This window comes from Poecilia formosa, unplaced genomic scaffold (assembly GCF_000485575.1).
Source record: "Poecilia formosa unplaced genomic scaffold, Poecilia_formosa-5.1.2 Scaffold52, whole genome shotgun sequence".
Taxonomy (NCBI): domain Eukaryota; kingdom Metazoa; phylum Chordata; class Actinopteri; order Cyprinodontiformes; family Poeciliidae; genus Poecilia; species Poecilia formosa.
Genome location: NW_006799991.1, coordinates 2,365,412 through 2,382,843, shown reverse-complemented (window position 1 = coordinate 2,382,843; position 17,432 = coordinate 2,365,412). Strand labels below are relative to the sequence as shown.

Genomic DNA, 17,432 nt, shown 5'->3' with positions numbered 1-17,432 from the left:
ACATATACACAAACACACACACACACACACACACAGATTGGGTGCATGTGTGGGGTGGAGTCTCACCTTTCAGCAGCACATCGATACAACATAAGAGAGAAACAGAAAAACCTCTTAGGGAACTAAAGAAAAAGTGTTTTATATGTATAAAAAAGCTAATTTTACAAAATTCTTTTAAAAAAAAGCATTCAGTCAATCATATTTCAACTGTGCATGTGCTCTTTTGTCAATGAATGATTTTATCTTTTCTTTTTATCTTTTTATTACTTTCTTTTCATTTTTCTTTCTCACTGTTTAAACTTATGTAAAGCACTTTGAAATGCCTTGCTGCTGAAATGTGCTATACAAATAAAATTTGATTGATTGATTGATTGAATGAAGATAAACCACTAACTCAGTTACTATTGTAAATAATAACTTCACATTCCACACCAACCTTTAAGAACAAGTTGAGTGAGAGTGATCTAAATCTGTGTGTGTGACGTCAGGATTGATTGTGACACAGTGAAATGTGCTGAGTAAAGGTGCAAAAATAGCTCAGTCTATTTTAGGCTTGTGAACAGTTTTTGAATTAGGGTAAAGATAAATCAAGTTGCTTCATCAAGTCAGATGTATTTGTCAGAATTGGGATTCTGACAAATACAAAAGACAGTTAGAGATGTCTATTTTTTATTTTTTTATTTGAGTGGTTTACCATCTGGAAGAATATCATTTTAGCACATAATTTAGAACTCCAGCTTGTTTGTTTTTGAGAATTGTTGAGTTTAACTCTGGTTCTGCTTCTGGAGTTCATTTTTCCCCCATGACAGCTGAGCACTTAGCAGTGACAACTGGGAAAGACTCGTTAGCTTCTGTTGCACAAACTGTGCAACTATAAAGATTTTACAGGAATTAATACTACAGTGTTGTTCAACTTTCATACAGTGATCCCATTTCAAAATAAAATGCAAAAACATGAGAGTATACAAACTGCTTTCCTTTTATCACAGTACATGGATATATGAGTGTTGTTCAGATTTGGGCATGAAATAAGGACAATAAAGGAACGTGATTCAGATTCGGCTTTCTGCTGGGCGCACATGGCCTCAAAGGGTGATGAAAGAGAAATTATATGTTCCATTGGTTATTTTCATGACCATTTAATAGGAGTGGACACCACCTGGTGGTGTGAACGGTGTAAGCGCTGGAAATATTTCAAAGTTTTTTTGAGGAGTCTGAAGTGCATTTGACTATTTCTAGCCTAAAATATTGCCTATTTGGATGATCTACATGGCATGCACTTCATTTTTCTGTCAGATGGAGGAAAGAGTACCAATAATTGCCCATGAAAATTAATTTCAAGCAACTCATCATACAGAGGAGCCTGTTGCTCAGGATTAACCCTTGGCAGCTAAAGTTATGAGTCTCAGGCAACTGAAGTCTTTTTTTTATGCAGAAATAATTGCATCTGTTGTCATTTAGAAAAATAACTGCTAGTTGTTCCTTTTGGTATAAATTGTTGGTTGTTGCAATTTCAGGTGTGTTTCACTACAAAACATGAAAAGCTAATGAATATCTAAAATTTTGATAAGTTTGTATGAGAATGACTATTTTAATAACAATGCTTTTGTCATTTATTTATTGAATTGTGAATCTGATGTTGGAAACACTCCTAACATGTCTGGGGAAGGACGTTGATGGACATATAAGTTGCTTATTTTAGTTGAGATGCTTTGTAATTTTATAGCTTTCTTCCCGAGCAACTACCAGATGCTATACTTATTATTCAGACATTAAACTTGTTAACAATCGGATGGTTTCTTTATTAACTTAACAGTGTCAATACCAGAGCGGTAACAGAGATTAAATGGCGTGAGAATGCACAAAACTCAGTGTTAGCACAGAGACATTAAATATTTTACGTCGGTGTGGAGAGGTGTGTCCCTCCTCCAGCACATGATGAAGGTTTGACCTGCTGAGCTGGTCTACTGAATCGTCTGGAGGCTGGACCACCACTAACATATTCAGAAGGGTGTGAGGGCATTGCCATAGTAGCTAACGCTAAGGCCCCGTCTGACTCAGGTTAGCTGTCCTTTCCTTGCTGATTAGTTGCCACAGCTGCAGCTCTATTTAAAGCAGTGTCCTTGTTGTCCGGCAGCAGTCAGGTCAGAGGGGGACGAAGCTTTCAGGGCCCAGAGAGTTCGCAGCACAGACCCCAAACTGAGGGGAAGGTTGATCTGCATGAAATTTAAAACACCACTTACAAAATCACAAACCTTTTGAAGATGGATAATGCATAAACACGAAGATACAAATATTATGACAAAGACAGGTGAGACTCCTGTGGTGGCTTTAAGGATATTTGAGGAGCTCAAATGACATCATTTAGCTACTTTGTGTATGAAGTAACTCTCTAATATTTAGTTTCTGCATATTATGCAATTAAAAAATAAATAATATAGTGTTTATGCACAGACTTTTGAAAGAATCCTTTGAGTTTTCTCGAAGGAATCCAGAGCTATTTTACCTTGTATCTTTCATTAGCAATGACACAGTGAGTGTCTGGTGACACCTCTGAGAAAAGCAGCCCAAGCCTTGACCCTGATTCTCGGGGGTTTCCCAAAGCCCCAACTAATGCCAACTGTTTTCAGAAACAGACTAGCTTTTAATGCTTTTATTATATTTAGCCTTGCAATATGCTCAATAAACTTAAAAATTACTACAATGCAAAGGTTATGCTAGCACTATGAAAGCTTGAGCAAAATGTTTGTTTAGAAAATTGAATTTTCCGTATTTTCAGGCTGGTTTCGTCAGTGTAGCAACAGTTCTGCATGGATGAGACCAAGTGGTTCTACAGCATGATATTTATTTAGATCCAGGTACAATAAGCAGGTACCCGTCCCCTTTTAGCTGATTCAAGCTATTGAATTCAATTCAGTTCAATTCATTGCAGACTTATATGTGACCTCTTACATATGAAATAATGCTTTAGTTTCTCAACACACACACGCACACGCACACACACACACACACGCACGCACGCACGCACGCACGCACGCACACACACACACACACACACACACACACACACATACTGTTTCATGTCACTGAGCTTTCTAACGGTCAGTGCATACCAGAATGGCAGCGTTGTTATTTTGATATAACAAAAGCCTAAACAGCTTTCCCAACTGATAAGTAAGGAATTTTGCTGCTAAGGAGACAACAAGCAGACCACAAATATCAGAGTCTGCTTTTAGAATTCAGTCCAAAACAAACGTCTTCAGACGTGTATAACATGTACAGTATTTCACTAGAAAGTTCAGCCAGTTTGCTGTTGGTTTCCCTGATCAACATGTAGACAATAATTTGAAGGTCATGGGTTTAAAATCACTGTGTACAGTCCCTGGCCAAAGTATTTATCCCCCTTGAAATTTGTTCACGTCATCTCATATTAGATTTAAAACCTAGGGAGTATTTTACTAGATTTTAAAGTAATAGACTGATACAAAGTAAAACAGAATTGTTAATTGGAAACAAGTGACTTGGTTTTGTATTCAGCTGCCTAAATAAAGCACTGGTAGAATCTGGTAGAAATTACAACTCTGAGTTTTTTGAGCTTGTCTGTCTCTCTACCTGCTTTGCACATCTGATGACTGTCTTTAATAATGACTTTATTGCTACTCCTCCATAAAGGCCAACTTTGTGGAGCGCACAACTAGTAGTTCAGTTCTGTAGCGTCACTATGGGTAGCTTGGCATCTTCTCTGATTAATCCTCTGCTTCTCTGGATTGCCGGTTTGGGTAGACAAACAAGTGTTGGAAGGTTTATAATTTTGTCATTCTCTTCAGTTTTCGGACAAAGGTGCTTGCTTGTTATTCGTGACCCAGCTCTGGTTTAGACCTCTTCATAACTTTACTCCAGACATATCTGGTGTCTTCCCTGGTTTTTATGATGCTATTTGTTCAATAATGTTAGATAATAAATGATTGAGTTCTTTGTAGATCCACTGCTCTCTTTTTATACTGCCAAAATTGGATTTTCAAGTTCTGGAAAACAACAAAACTCCGTTGTATCCAATATGGCTGCGTAAAAATAAGTAATGCACTGGTACAAACATTAAGCCCTCCTGAAAGTTTGTAACTCATTAAGCTAGAGAAATATATTAGGATTTAAAATAAATAGAAAATCTAAATGTTTCCTGACTTGCAACCAAAACGCCCGCTTCTTATGTGGACCTGAAATTATGCACAGATGGACAACCTCCAACTACCATAGTGATTTCAGAAGGCTAACGATTGCGCTAGATTTTATCTACTGGTGTCAGAGTAAAGACAGCTGATTATAAATGCATGCCACACTTTTCAGAGTTTAGAGGGCAAGGGGGAAGGACATTGTTTATTTCCTTCCTCTTCATTTTGTTCTGTAGGTTAAAATAGCAGTAGTCAATTTAGTCCAGATAAAATGCAAGTGACTATTTCTATCAAAAATAAATACAAAGAACAGTTTCCTATTTATGCAGCCGTGACTAATAACCAGGACAGGCCTGTGTGGTGCTGGTGCACATGTGCAGACGTGCAAACTGGGCAACAGCTGAATGGGGGACAGGCCTGCACGCTATCCGGCAGAAAGTAACGGTACTTTTATGGAAACGCCTCACTGACCCCCAACCAGCAGCCAGTAGGGTCTGTTCAGACCGTGGTCACACCTCACCGATAGTCTCGCAGCGCTGACTTCACTCGTTTGAGTTTTTATCCACAAAGAGGATTTTTGAATCAAAACTTGAGGACTAACACACAACCAGAAGGTAATACTTTCTTTTTTGTTATTTAAAAACACAATTGCCCTTCTCTTTAATCTCTTCACATGAAATAACTGACTTTTTCTTTGGACATAGAATTGTGTTGAATTATCTTTTCTAAACATATCAAAGTGAAAATTAAAACACAATAAGTAGAGGAGTGGCAAAATAATAAAAATGTGTACACTCAACTTTGTGAGCAGCATTTTATCTAACAGGTTTGTTCGTGAGTGTCTGGAAAAGTTAGTTGTTTCCAGCCTGTTACAAGTCCGCTGCGTTTTGGTGAATTGGACTTTTTCTTCACATGCACACACACATGCACACTGAAAGGCCCACAGAGAGCTCTATGCTACGGTAGTGATAACACTTGAATCTTTCCGTGTAACGTGTCAAACTCATTTATTTTTGTCATGAATTCTTGTGCCAGCTGTGTACAAAAATAGGACAGCACCTGCTGAAACTAAAATTTTCCAGTTAGCACAATTTTCTTCAGTTAGTCCTGTGTTACTACAAAGACCTTAAACATTTTGCTCAGGTTTGTAGATTAGATTTATTGGAAATAAGTACATTTTCTTGTTCAGTCAATAAAATATGTAGACTGATGGTAGTTTGGAAGTCAACAGGATATATTATGTAACTATGATTCAGTAAATTTTAGTTCCAGATGACATGTTGCCATGCATGCTTTAGGAAAACGACGGGTGATATCCCATATTTATCGTTCTGTGCTCCTGGTGTTCATCCGGTTTGAAAATAAAAGGCTGTTGACTAAACAAGAAAATATCTGAGCCAGTCAGGCTTTTGAAAATGTTAAACAGAAAGATGCTCTTTTTAAACTTTTATTTTAACAACTCATCCTATTCAGAACAACATAAACTCGGTATATCCGGGTTGAGTCACCTTAGTTTCTCCCTTAACTGTGGTGTTTTCACCTTTGATTGTGTTGATCCTGAACACTCCTTTTTGACCTTAAACTGCTCAAAATACTGCAATTTCTGATTTACAGCAAAAAGATCATCAGATATGAATAGAAGGTGTGTGTGGATGCTGACAAACAGTGACCGTTTTACAGTGGGATGACTAGTAGTCCCCTTTGTTCACCAAGTTGTTGAGCTCTCAGTCTGGCCATTTTGTGGAGGGTCCTTTGGACGACATGTGGCTGCCAGCTTGATCTTTGTCCAACTGCCTATCACTCATTACAAATAGCAATGATCACATGTTCTGGGTGCATAAGTGGGATATAAATAGGAACAAGCAGGCCTTCACTGCACTCTTTCTCAACAGACTGAGGAGCAGAATGGCAGGCTTCACCTCAAACCTGCTTTAAAGTTTACATCAGAAAAGCTCAAATTAACTATTAATGTTGAAAAAATTAAATTCTGAAAAAGTTAACTGTGGTGCAAAGTTGCAGTGATAAAAAAATACTAATACCAAAGGATGTAATTAAGACTTTGGCCAAAATCTTATGGAAAAGACATCGGTTCATTTGTTTTCATTACCACTAGCAGCAACCGACACAAGCAGAAGGAAAATAATTGTTTTTTGTTTATTTTTTATTGAATGTATTAAATATATGGGACGATTCAAAATTTAAGGCACTTTAAAAAGACAAACAGTTTCAGTTCATACCTAATAATTTCGAATCCAGTTTGGCTCAAATGAATCCAGATCCATCATAATCCAATCATACAGTTAGATTCAGACTTAATTGCTGTATTTGGTCTAATTCAATCTCTGATTTAAATGGTTATTCAATGCCAATCAGTAGAAAGGGATTTATCAGAACAAAATGGCAGCAGCATGGTCAATAGCTTTGTTCAGATAAAAACAGAAGAACTGAGCCAGGAGTACTATGGAAAAAAAAACAAAACAAAAAAAAGCAGCCGCTCAGTTATTGACTTTGTCCAGTGCAGAGCTACAGACATAAAGACATAAAGATAGAACAACTTTTCATTAAAAGAAATAAACAGAGAGCACAACTGTTTATTCCAATAATCTCCCTGTACTACTGCACATTTTAAGTGTTATAAAATGTTTCCATTTATATTGATAACTTAATTCTGGCCAACTCTCCCCTTGCTTGTCAGCTTCAATTACAAGAAATCCTGTTTGTCAACTTGTCATCGTGGCACAAACATGACTGAGGTGGCACAGGTTGCAGCTGTTGACACTCATGATGATAAAGATGATGCAAACGACAACGAGCACGGGATGAGCGCCGAAGAAGACTCGGAGGAGGAAATGAGACAGGAAGAGAACGATGAGACGCTTAGCGATGCTGAGGAGAGGAGTGAGAGGACACCACAGAGCAAAGGCAGAGAAACTAACAGAGTCAAAGACAAAACAAGTGAGGAGGCTGAGACAACACAACTGAATGGAGAGGAGAGCAAAGAAAGTGAGAAAGACGACGCTGTCAATGGTGTTTCGGGCAGCAAAGATCAAGTGCAGGAAACAGACAACTCACAGAACATGTCCGATCTGGCTTTTAAGAAAGAGGTAAGACACTGGAGCTGGACAAGCAAGATTGTGTCATTATATAAGCTTAAAACCTGACTCGCAACCTTTTATAATTCCCATACAAACTGTAGAAGCTGCTGAGGGCCAGAAGGCCAGTGGCCAGGAGCTACGTGCCGAAGCTGAACAAAGAAAAAGGAGATGTGACAAACAAGTTTGAGGCCATGCAGAAAGCCAGAGAGGAGCGCAGCCGGCAGAGGAACAGGGAGGAACAGCAGAAGAGGAAGGATCAATACGTCAAGGAGAGGGAGTGGAATCGCAGAAAGCAGCAGGTCAAAGAGAGACAAACGGCACTAACCGCCGACTGTGAGCTGCATGGCATGATGGGGCATGATGGAGGTGACGAAGCTGCCAGTCTGAGTGAGGATCTTTAATCCAGAGGCGCTGTGGCTGCAGACACACTGCCTTAATACTAATGGTCACATTTAATAACCAATTTTAGTTTCATGATTTTTCAGCCTTCGTTTGTCTTGGTTTTCATTTAAAGTTATATTAATGTGCACTGAATCATAAACTAAACACTACTTTTTATTGACATGCACTAATCAACTCACTTGATTGCAACAAATTATTATTTTATAAATTAGGTCATTTGTTTAAGTTCAATTCTGCTGACGTATATAGTGCAAAATCACAATATTTGTCATCTTGGAGCTTTCACTTATTTTTTATCTTTTATGTTAGATCACGTCAGATCATGTAATATTAGAATAACTAGCTGTTCAATAAGTTAAACCTAGACTGTATCTAAATGTTTAATTCCAGGAAATTTAGATTTTTCTTTAAGTTTGTGCTACATCTTTAGGAAATCTGCAATTATTTTATTTTTCAAAAAATAAGATGTCTTTAATATTCAACATACTTAATGAATGAAAAAAAAAAACTTAAGTCAAATGTGTTTAATGCCTGTTCAGAAATAATTAGTGAGAAATTCACCCAACCCCTATTGAGTTTAATTTAATTTATTTGTTATTTTTGTGTGTTTTCTGGTTATCTGCAGTTTGTAAGAGGAATTAACACAGTTTATTGTGAACATTTTCATATGTTTTAAAAGTGCAGCCTTGCAGTCATCTGAAAAGCATCTTGTTGTGATTTATTATTTCTGTCTTCCATTCAGTTTGTGTTGGTTTAGTTTAAATCCTTATTCCTACCTTACATTTAGGCCTTTAGTGATCAATTTTAATTGAGTTCAGGAAGCTTCTCGGATATAGATATCGATCTAAATACAAAGTCTTTATAATACAGAAATAAATCTCTCCCTTATCAGGTAAAGAAAAGGCCACTCAACACCCAGTAAGCATCCATGTTTGGTTTGAAGTAGAAAAATATGTACATTTATTGTTTATGCACATTATACTTTCATGCATTTTATAATCAGTAGATGAGAATGAGTGGTGTTTAGATACAAATGATCTTAATTACATAGAAAACCTCCCAATTAAAATAAAATAAAATAAAAAACAGAATAAAAACATAATCAAATTTTGCTCAATAACAAATGAATGGAATTTTTAGTGAGTTTTAGTGAGCAAAAATAAAACCAGCGATCCAGAATTTAAGAGTACACAGGTTTTCTTCTAGTCTGCTGGAAATAAAAAAAAAAGGCAGTGATACAATGTTATGTGAGTGGATTAGTGTTGATAAGCAGACACAACAACCTTCCTGCAGACTGTCGTGCCAGAGCCTGCCAGGGTTGGACACCTACGCTCATCCCCTATCTGTGCAGCTATGCTGCAGGCCAATCAGAGGCCCACCAGCTGGCCACATGACCCTGCTATTAACAGGGATTTGGCCCTAGTTCTTGCTGGGACCAGTATGGCTCCTTAGTGGCAGAGGAGATGATCCCAGCTAAACCTTAACCTCACCACTCTCTCTCTGATCTACCACAGATAAAAGAACTACTTGCTTCCAGTGATGAGGAAGAGGAGGTAAAAACGAAAAAGGTGGAAAAGTCCTACGTCCCCAAAATCACAGGTAAGGCACATAAAGGGATGCAGCTATTAATAGGAATATGGCAGAGGAATGGATAGGCTGAAGGCTTACGTCTTGCTGCGCGATTTATCCAGGTAGTGTGAAGGGGAAGTTTGCAGAAATGGAGAAACAAAGACAAGAAGAGGAGAGGAAGAGGATGGAGGAGGAGAGGAAGAAGAGAGAGGCCCAGGACAAGATGGAGAAAGCCAAAATCAAGAAGGAACTGGCTCAGAAAGCTGCTGAGGTCAGTGATCTCAGGGTTAACTGGTTGCAAAGAGTCTCATATCTTACTGAGAAGCATGGCGGCCCGAGTGAGTGGTTCAGTCCTGCCTTTATGGTGACGATGGAGTACGTTCCACTGTAATGACTGAGGTAATCCTCTGCTGCCACTTGGAATAGTTATTTTAAGTGGCTTTTGAGAGGAGAACAGTTGGCAGGGGTCAGATATAGGTCTGAAACCCAACGGTAGCAATGTTGACATGTGAAGACCATGAAGTGACAGCGTGTTCAGTGTGTTGCATTGAATGACTTGAGGTAAATGATCTAAAGATTTCCAATTGTTGTGCACAGCAAAAAATAACACGAGCCTTACTGTTAAGTTCTCGGGAAAGGGTTATGTAAGTATTCTTGTGCCAAACAGATAATCACCCTAGTTCTGCTTCAGTGCAGTGAGTGTCGTTAACAGAACTGAAATGAATAACAGAAGGAAAACTCTGTCAGGACTCTGTTAATGAGAGATAATCAAGATAATAAGTTTACTTTATGGACTGCTACATACTACATCTTAAAACTGACTTAATATTGTCAGCTGGCTATTTTACCGCCAGAATTACAATCCTAGTAGGAGATCAACTTTGAAGTCTCCTACAAATGGTTGGTTGAGGTAAAAGTTACTGTATGCAGACGTTTAGCGGGTAGTCTTCACTTTAAATGAATGCTTTCAATCTAAGGAAGGCAGGTCTGTAACCTGTAACCCATGTCCCAGGATACTACTAGCCCTTCACTTTTATCTCCTCTCTCCCTTGATTCAAGTAGAAGCTAAAATATTCCACTAAGAAACTGGAAACACATTTGCAAAGCTGATCTGGAATCAGTTCTGACTGAGTCTCTGCACATAAACAGACGTTGCACAACATGCCTATATAAACTATGTAAACACCATCATGTAATATAAAATTATTGGCATAAATCATTCTTCTATGTTTGTTAAAAGAGGAAAATACAACAGCAAATTTTGTGCCCTGGATATCTTCTTTCTGTCTTAAATGCAATACTTTACAAGACGATTGTTTTGATAATATATTGCACCGATTACATCATATTGTACTGTCTCATATTTCATCACAGTGTTGTATTTGCACTATGGCATATTTCATAAAATTGCCTTTTGGTCAGAACTCCCTTGAAAAATAGGCTTTTAATTTCAATGAGATTTTATCCTGGTAAAACAAAGGTTAAATATTTTATTTTATTTTTCTTTTTTTTTAAAGAAATCACATTAAGTTGCATCATATTTTGCACAGTTTAGAACATCATATTGTCTAGCAGGGCACATCATTGTATATATTGGGTTGTACTGTATGCCATACCTTATTGTATGTTTTTTTTGTTTACACTTGTTATCATATTATATGTTTGCAATATACTTAAAAGAAGTAATGCAAGTTTTTCTAATTTTTTTATTTTCCTCTTGTTTGTTGAGAAAACATCAAATCTATTCACAAAACACATTCAACATCATACTCAACTCAACAAATTTCCAATTATATTGGAAAATGTTTAAATTAGAAAATATATATTTTTGCCATTGATATTATTAATGTTTTTTCATCAGGCCGGTAAAATAAATGTAAACTGGGAAAACATTTATGAATTTGAGTGTATTTGTGAGCTCATCTCCTTGCCCCTTGTTTTCCAAATTTGCCACAAAAGGACACTGGTTTTTAAGGACCAAAAACATTCAGTCTTTCTCTTTAAGCCATTGGGGTAAAGCTACAAGTGACTGGCAAATGTTAAGAAATGCAATTTGCCCTTAAATTTAACATTTTGTTAAAATTTACTAGAACAGAATAAAAATGTCTAGATCAGAGAGCTTTCAGTTTTCTTGAAATGAAATCAGTTTTGAGCTATTCCTGCATCAACAAATGAAGTAAAGCTAAATCATATAGATTACAAATTAATTTACAGCGAATGTCATGTAAAAATGTAAAATTAGTGTGCATGCTGATTCAAAATTCAAGATTTTAAGCACTTGCTGTACAACTTTTACTCACAACTTATTTTTGCTGAACTATTTTCTTTGAGGTTAATAAGAGTCAATCCAGAAGGAACTAGAAGTGAGCTGCTAGGTGTAGACAGCCCAGGCCTGCCAACTGTTTCCCACACATTCCAGTTTCTATATTTGCTGTAGACTTCCATCCTGTGACACATTTAGACTCGGCTATCTTGAACTCACACCCCTCACCCTCATAATGACCCACTGCAAATGGTGACAGTGGCCCTGCAGAGTATCCCACTCCCACACCCCAAACCTCACAATGAATTTTTATGTATTTCACAGGAAGGAGATGACACAATCCTGATACGTGTGGTTCCAGCAAAGCAGTCAAGACCTCCAGGCAAGATCAAGATGAACTTTGAGGACATTGAGAAAAGCCGAGAGGAGGAGCTGAAGAAAAAGGTAGAGGAGGAGAAGAAGAGACGGTATGATGAAAACAGACGCTCCTTCAGGGAAGCCAAGCGGCGCTCTATTGTTCAACAGGAGGTAAAAAAAAAAACTTTTTAAGCTGCTTTTACAGCCTCACTATGACAGTGTGTATAAGGGTCTTCTTTATTTGAAAAAGGATGAAGAAGAAAAACCTTCAGAGAAGGTGTCGGTGACTCCTGGAAAGCTGAAGCTGACATTTGAGGAGCTGGAAAAGGAAAGGCAGGAGCAGCGGAGGAAGCAAGCTGAAGAAGAAGCCAAACAACGCCTGCTGGAGGAGAAGAAGGCTTTTCAGGAGGCCAAACAGGGAATGGTAAACCAAATACTTCAATTAGACAAACAAATGCAACATTTTTTTTGACTTAATGTGCATGTTCACGTAGCTAAAGCCCGAACTTTAGCGCCACATGCAACAATTAAAGTTCTTAAAACAATCAAAATTAGAGTTATGATTGTGTTTAGCAAACCTAAAAGATTACATCTAATTAGGAAGAAGATGAGGACATCAGCCAGGAGGATCCGGAGGACAAAGAGGAGATTCGTCCTGGAAAACTGAGGCTGAGCTTCGAGGAGCTGGAGAGACAAAGAGTTGAAGAGGAGCGCAAGAGAGCAGAGGAGGAGTCCAAGAGACGCATGGAGGAGGAGAGAAGAGCTTTTGCTGAAGCAAGGAAGAGCATGGTCAATATTGTTTTCATTTTGGCTAAAAAAAAATAATTTGTATAAATATGTGCATGGTTTTCGAATCTGTCTTGCAAATAAATCTGACAGGCTATCTTCTAAAATTGTTTCTGAGGAAACAGCCCCAGAATTTGCAGGCTTTTTTGGCGATTATATTAAATTGTGGGTAAAACAGGAAATATTTAACTGAAGCTTAGTTATTATGTCTGAAAGGACTTATCAAAAATAAAAGGTTTAGCTAGTAACACAAAACTAATATCGGTAGAATAAATTCAGGGTAATCATAGAAGAAGTAGATTATTTACAGACATTACCAAAGATCCTTAAACTTACATTGCATTCTTTTCTCAGCTGATAGATGAAGATGATGAAGTCCTGATGGCCTTGCTCAACCTAGAGGGCAGCAAACCTGGGAAAATCTGCGCCAGCTTCGAGGACTTAGAGCGGCAGAGACGTGAGGAGGAGCAGAGGAAAGCAGAGGAGGAGGCCAAGAGGAGGCTGGAGGAGGAGAAGAGGCTCTTCGCTGAGGCTCGCAAGAGCATGGTGAGTCAAGTGACACCATGATCAAATTGTACAGCACGTGTGTGTTGGGCTGGTTACTAATATGTCTTAGTTCGGTCGTTGTTCAGCCTTCCACTTACACAAGATTACATATATCATTGGTATGAAAGTCATAATAATTTTGGCCTTTGAATTATGCTTCTGAGACTGTTTTCTATGCTGATTTTTCTATTAATATCAAGTACAAAATCATACAAAACAGCTCAAATATTTAAAAAATAATAGTTTATATATATATGGTTTTTTTTATAAACAGGCTTTAGCAGGCTGCAGAGAAATTAATTTTTTTGTCACCATCAATACAGTTGTGGCATAATCACAAATGTTTCCTATTATGGAGCTGATGATCAAATAAAATCCACTCATTTTCAAGGGTCATGACGCCTGAAACTTTCAAACTAAAGAACATTTACTTAGCATGGTGACATTTACTTAGCATGGTGATGGTAGCATCATGCTGAAGGTATGCTTTCCTGCAAGGCATGATGGCACATTCAAGAAATTGATAAATATTATGCTCTATTATAATTTTGTCCATAATGAAAGAAAAACAAGAACAGTGCAAATGCATTACCAAAACCTCCAAATGATTAAGACTTTCATAACTGATGTATGTAAACTTGTGGCCTTCATATATGTTCTCTATATTATTCTAATGGGCTCAAATGATATGTCTGTACTGCTGTTACCATGTCCAAATCATCTCTTTAAGAGCCCTATCCTGGATCAGGAAAAATCTGCATATGGAGATGAAACAGTAAGGTTTTTTTTTTTAGCTTAACCTTATCATTACTTTTGAAAAAATACAATAGAGTCAAATTTAAATCTGGACTTTCATGCAGAATAATAACAGGATGCATGCTGACTCTAAATGCATAGTGGGGATGGAGTTACCTTGTTACGTTACGTTACGTTACGTTACGTTACGTTACGTTACGTACCTGGTATTCTTTTAGGTGCTGGAAGACGACGAGGTGATGGTGAAGAGTGAGTCTCAGGAGGCTCTGCACCCCAGAAAATTGGAGATCAACTTTGAGGAGCTCCTAAAAGAAAAGGAAGAGGCTGAGAGGAGACGCAAAGCTGAGGAGCGTAAAAAGAAACTGGAGCAGGAAAAGCAGGAATTTGAGCAGCTCAGAAAAGAGATGGGAGAGGTTTGTCTTTAAATTTTAGAGTCCTGTGTAAACCCACATTTGTTTTAGATGCCTCTTCACTTAGGGTTTGAATTCATTTGCTAGACTTCATCCAAACAAATGTCTGTGAATATGACACTGATATTGTTGGTTTGAATTGTGGACTGTGGCTCTAAACTTTCATGACATAACACTTGATTTGTGATGATATTTCACAGGAAGAAATAAACGAAAGCTCAGATGTCATAAGCACAGAATATGAAGAACTGACAAAACTCAAGAAAACTGGCTCCATTAAGGCCAAAAACCTCAAGTCCAAATTTGAGAAAATCAAGCAGCTGACAGAGGAGGAGATCCAGAAAAAGATCGAGATGGAACGAGAGCGGAGGAAGGCCATTGATGACGAAATTAAACAGAGAGAAGCTGAAAGGGTCCAGGAGGTAAAAGTACTCAAATGTTAAATGAAGAATTTATCTTTTCTCTGCAAAACATAGTTTGCACCGACTCATAAGGAACCTTGAAAACCTAAAACGATCTTAGATGTCTTACTGTCAAAATATGAACTTCTATTGCAAACAAGTTCTTGTGTTAAGATCATTTCTATTTGTGAAATGCCAGAAAAATGCTTTATTCAAATTCAGAGGCTTTCAAACTAAGATCACAACACTTTTCAACAATTCGGGCATAGGAATGTCCAGCAATCAGAAGGTCGGTTCTACTTATCTCAGAGATTCACTGGTTTTGTTAAGAAACGTGTGCATCAACAAGACCATGGGAAGCTGGTAAGATAGTGTCATCCACAGTGAAAAACACTGATGTACCAACAAGAGCAGAAAGGCCCAGTCTGGCAAGAAGAAAGAGGAAAGAGCATCATAGTGAAATATTGAAATATTGGATATTGAAGTAACATGGAAGTTAAGGTGTTTAAGCAAATTAGATTTCCAAATGAACAATGGCCATGTCTTTTTACACTGTGTTTTTAGAAATCTTGCTTGAACCATACATATGCCCTATGCATTTCAGGACGAGGAGGAGGAAGAAAGAGAAGCAACTTCGGTGAGATCCGACGACCTACCGTTCAAACAGAAGGTGGACATGCGGGCCCGGTTCGAACAAATGGCCAAGGCCAGAGAGGAAGAAGAACGGAGGAGGATAGAGGAGCAGAAGCTGCAGAGGATGCAGTTTGAACAACAAGAAATTGATGCTGCGCTGCAAAAAGTACCTGACAAATTAGAACTAGACTCACTTGGGCTTCATTTGATGCCTGCAAGAGAACTTGACTGTTTTTGTCTGCTTGCAGAAGAAGGAGGATGACGGCGAGGATGAAGGCAGCATCATCAACGGATCTGCGGCCTACGAAGATGAGGAAGATCACGCGAGGTCAGGTGCGCCGTGGTTTAAGAAGCCCCTCAAAAACCAGTCGGTGGTGGATTCTGAGCCAGTTCGGTTCACCGTTAAGATCACCGGAGAGCCAAAGCCAGAGGTCACCTGGTGGTTTGAGGGAGAGATGCTCCAGGACTGTGAGGACTATCAGTATATCGAAAGAGGAGAGACGTACTGCCTCTACCTGCCGGAGACCTTCCCGGAGGATGAGGGGGAGTACATGTGCAAGGCTGTGAACACCAGGGGCACAGCAGCAAGTACCTGCATTCTCACAATAGAAAGTAAGACCACTCTGGTGTGACTGCATGCCTGCATGGTGATCTTTGTCTGGAATTTACCTCACTTTACAAAGTGGATCGCATGCTCCTCTTGTTCAGGAATTCAGGCTGAAAAACAAACTTTCATAGCATTTCTTCTGTTTCTGTCTTTCAGCTTATGACTACTGAAGCCCCCCCCCCTGTTGTTTTTCAATGTAAAACATCATCCACTGTGGTCAAATGGTAGAGGGACGGACAGTATGCTTGGCATTCCTAAGACAAGGATACGCAGCACATGCGCGCACACACACAAGAAATTATGTTGTTTACGTATTGCTCAATGAAAAAATGCTGCCCACTCTGTAGGGATTTTGGATTATACCTGTGCCAAAACAGACAGATTCCTGTTTCAACACCAGGGGTCGCATTGTGCTTCAAATGCGTTATTGCTGCAAAACCTCAGCAATGTTAATCAGTTCAAAATGCTGTTGATCTACATTGTAAATATCACACTTTTATGGTCCATAAACAGCAAACAAGACTAACCGGATCTCACATCGAGAGGTAACACTTATCAAGGTACGACTGCAATGGTCACATTTTGCAGGAAATAAATTCATGTGTACATCCTAATTTTTATATGCAGAATCAAACACAAATGATTGATTGTTGATTATTTTTCATGCACCCATCCGATTTTCTCTAAATTCTTGATTCAGATGTCATTGTTTATTTGTCAAGAACAATCTTTTATTGTTTGATAATTAATGAAAACTAGGCTAACCTGATGATTTGTCTTATTATATTATAAATAGAGAACAAGTTTTAATAAAATTGAAGAAAAAAATGCATCTTTTTGATATCTTTTGATGAATGATTGAAACCGTTAATGTGTGTATTTTCTGTCACTATATGTTTTTATAATGATAATGGATATTGTGAATCATAATGGTTTAGTCACTTTAAATCATGACAACTCTTTGCAGAGTATAAGCATTTTTACAGAGTCAGTGAACAAATGGTACAAGGACAATGTAATTAGCATAAAAAGTTCTGTTTTTTTCTTTCTTTCATCTTTAGTAATATTACTAAAAGGCTTATCCTCTTTCATGGTCATTTTTTGGTATTAAGGTGAAAAGAATCTCAGGATCCCATATTTACAAAGTGATCCAACTTTGGGAACTACAGCCTTAGGTTATATATTTCTTCCACATTTAAGAATAACAATTCTGCAGCGCAAAGGTCAATTTTAACCTCTGGAAAATACTGTGACACACATTTACCAAAGACAAACAGCTTTTTGATTGTTTATAATAAAACTAAACGTTATCCTTTCAAGGTTTACTTTTATTCTTTGGATATTACTGTACCTACGGAAGAGGATTAGGGCCACTGCAAAAAAAAAAAAAAAATCTGAATTCTGACTTTTTTCTCAGAATTCTGATATTAAAGTCAGA

The 17,432-nt window shown here is 37.9% G+C and overlaps 1 protein-coding gene across 3 annotated transcripts; it reads left to right on the top strand.

Annotated features, from left to right (window-relative positions):
- Positions 1-4,635: 4,635 nt before the first annotated feature.
- Positions 4,636-16,826, top strand: nexn (nexilin (F actin binding protein)). 3 transcript variants are annotated; one of them, XM_007552763.2, is made up of 15 exons: positions 4,637-4,783; positions 6,865-7,273; positions 7,366-7,563; positions 9,181-9,265; positions 9,358-9,506; positions 11,823-12,026; positions 12,106-12,279; positions 12,456-12,644; positions 12,996-13,187; positions 13,918-13,962; positions 14,162-14,356; positions 14,554-14,775; positions 15,359-15,553; positions 15,636-15,999; positions 16,151-16,826. In XM_007552763.2, the coding sequence occupies exons 2-15, from the start codon at positions 6,914-6,916 to the stop codon at positions 16,162-16,164; spliced, it is 2,586 nt and encodes an 861-aa protein (XP_007552825.1). In that variant the 5' UTR covers positions 4,637-4,783; positions 6,865-6,913; the 3' UTR covers positions 16,165-16,826. The 3 variants fall into 3 exon arrangements, with proteins under 3 accessions (XP_007552824.1, XP_007552825.1, XP_007552826.1); XM_007552762.2 differs by having other exon boundaries at positions 4,636-4,783; positions 15,636-16,826; XM_007552764.2 differs by lacking the exon at positions 13,918-13,962 and having other exon boundaries at positions 15,636-16,826.
- Positions 16,827-17,432: the final 606 nt, after the last annotated feature.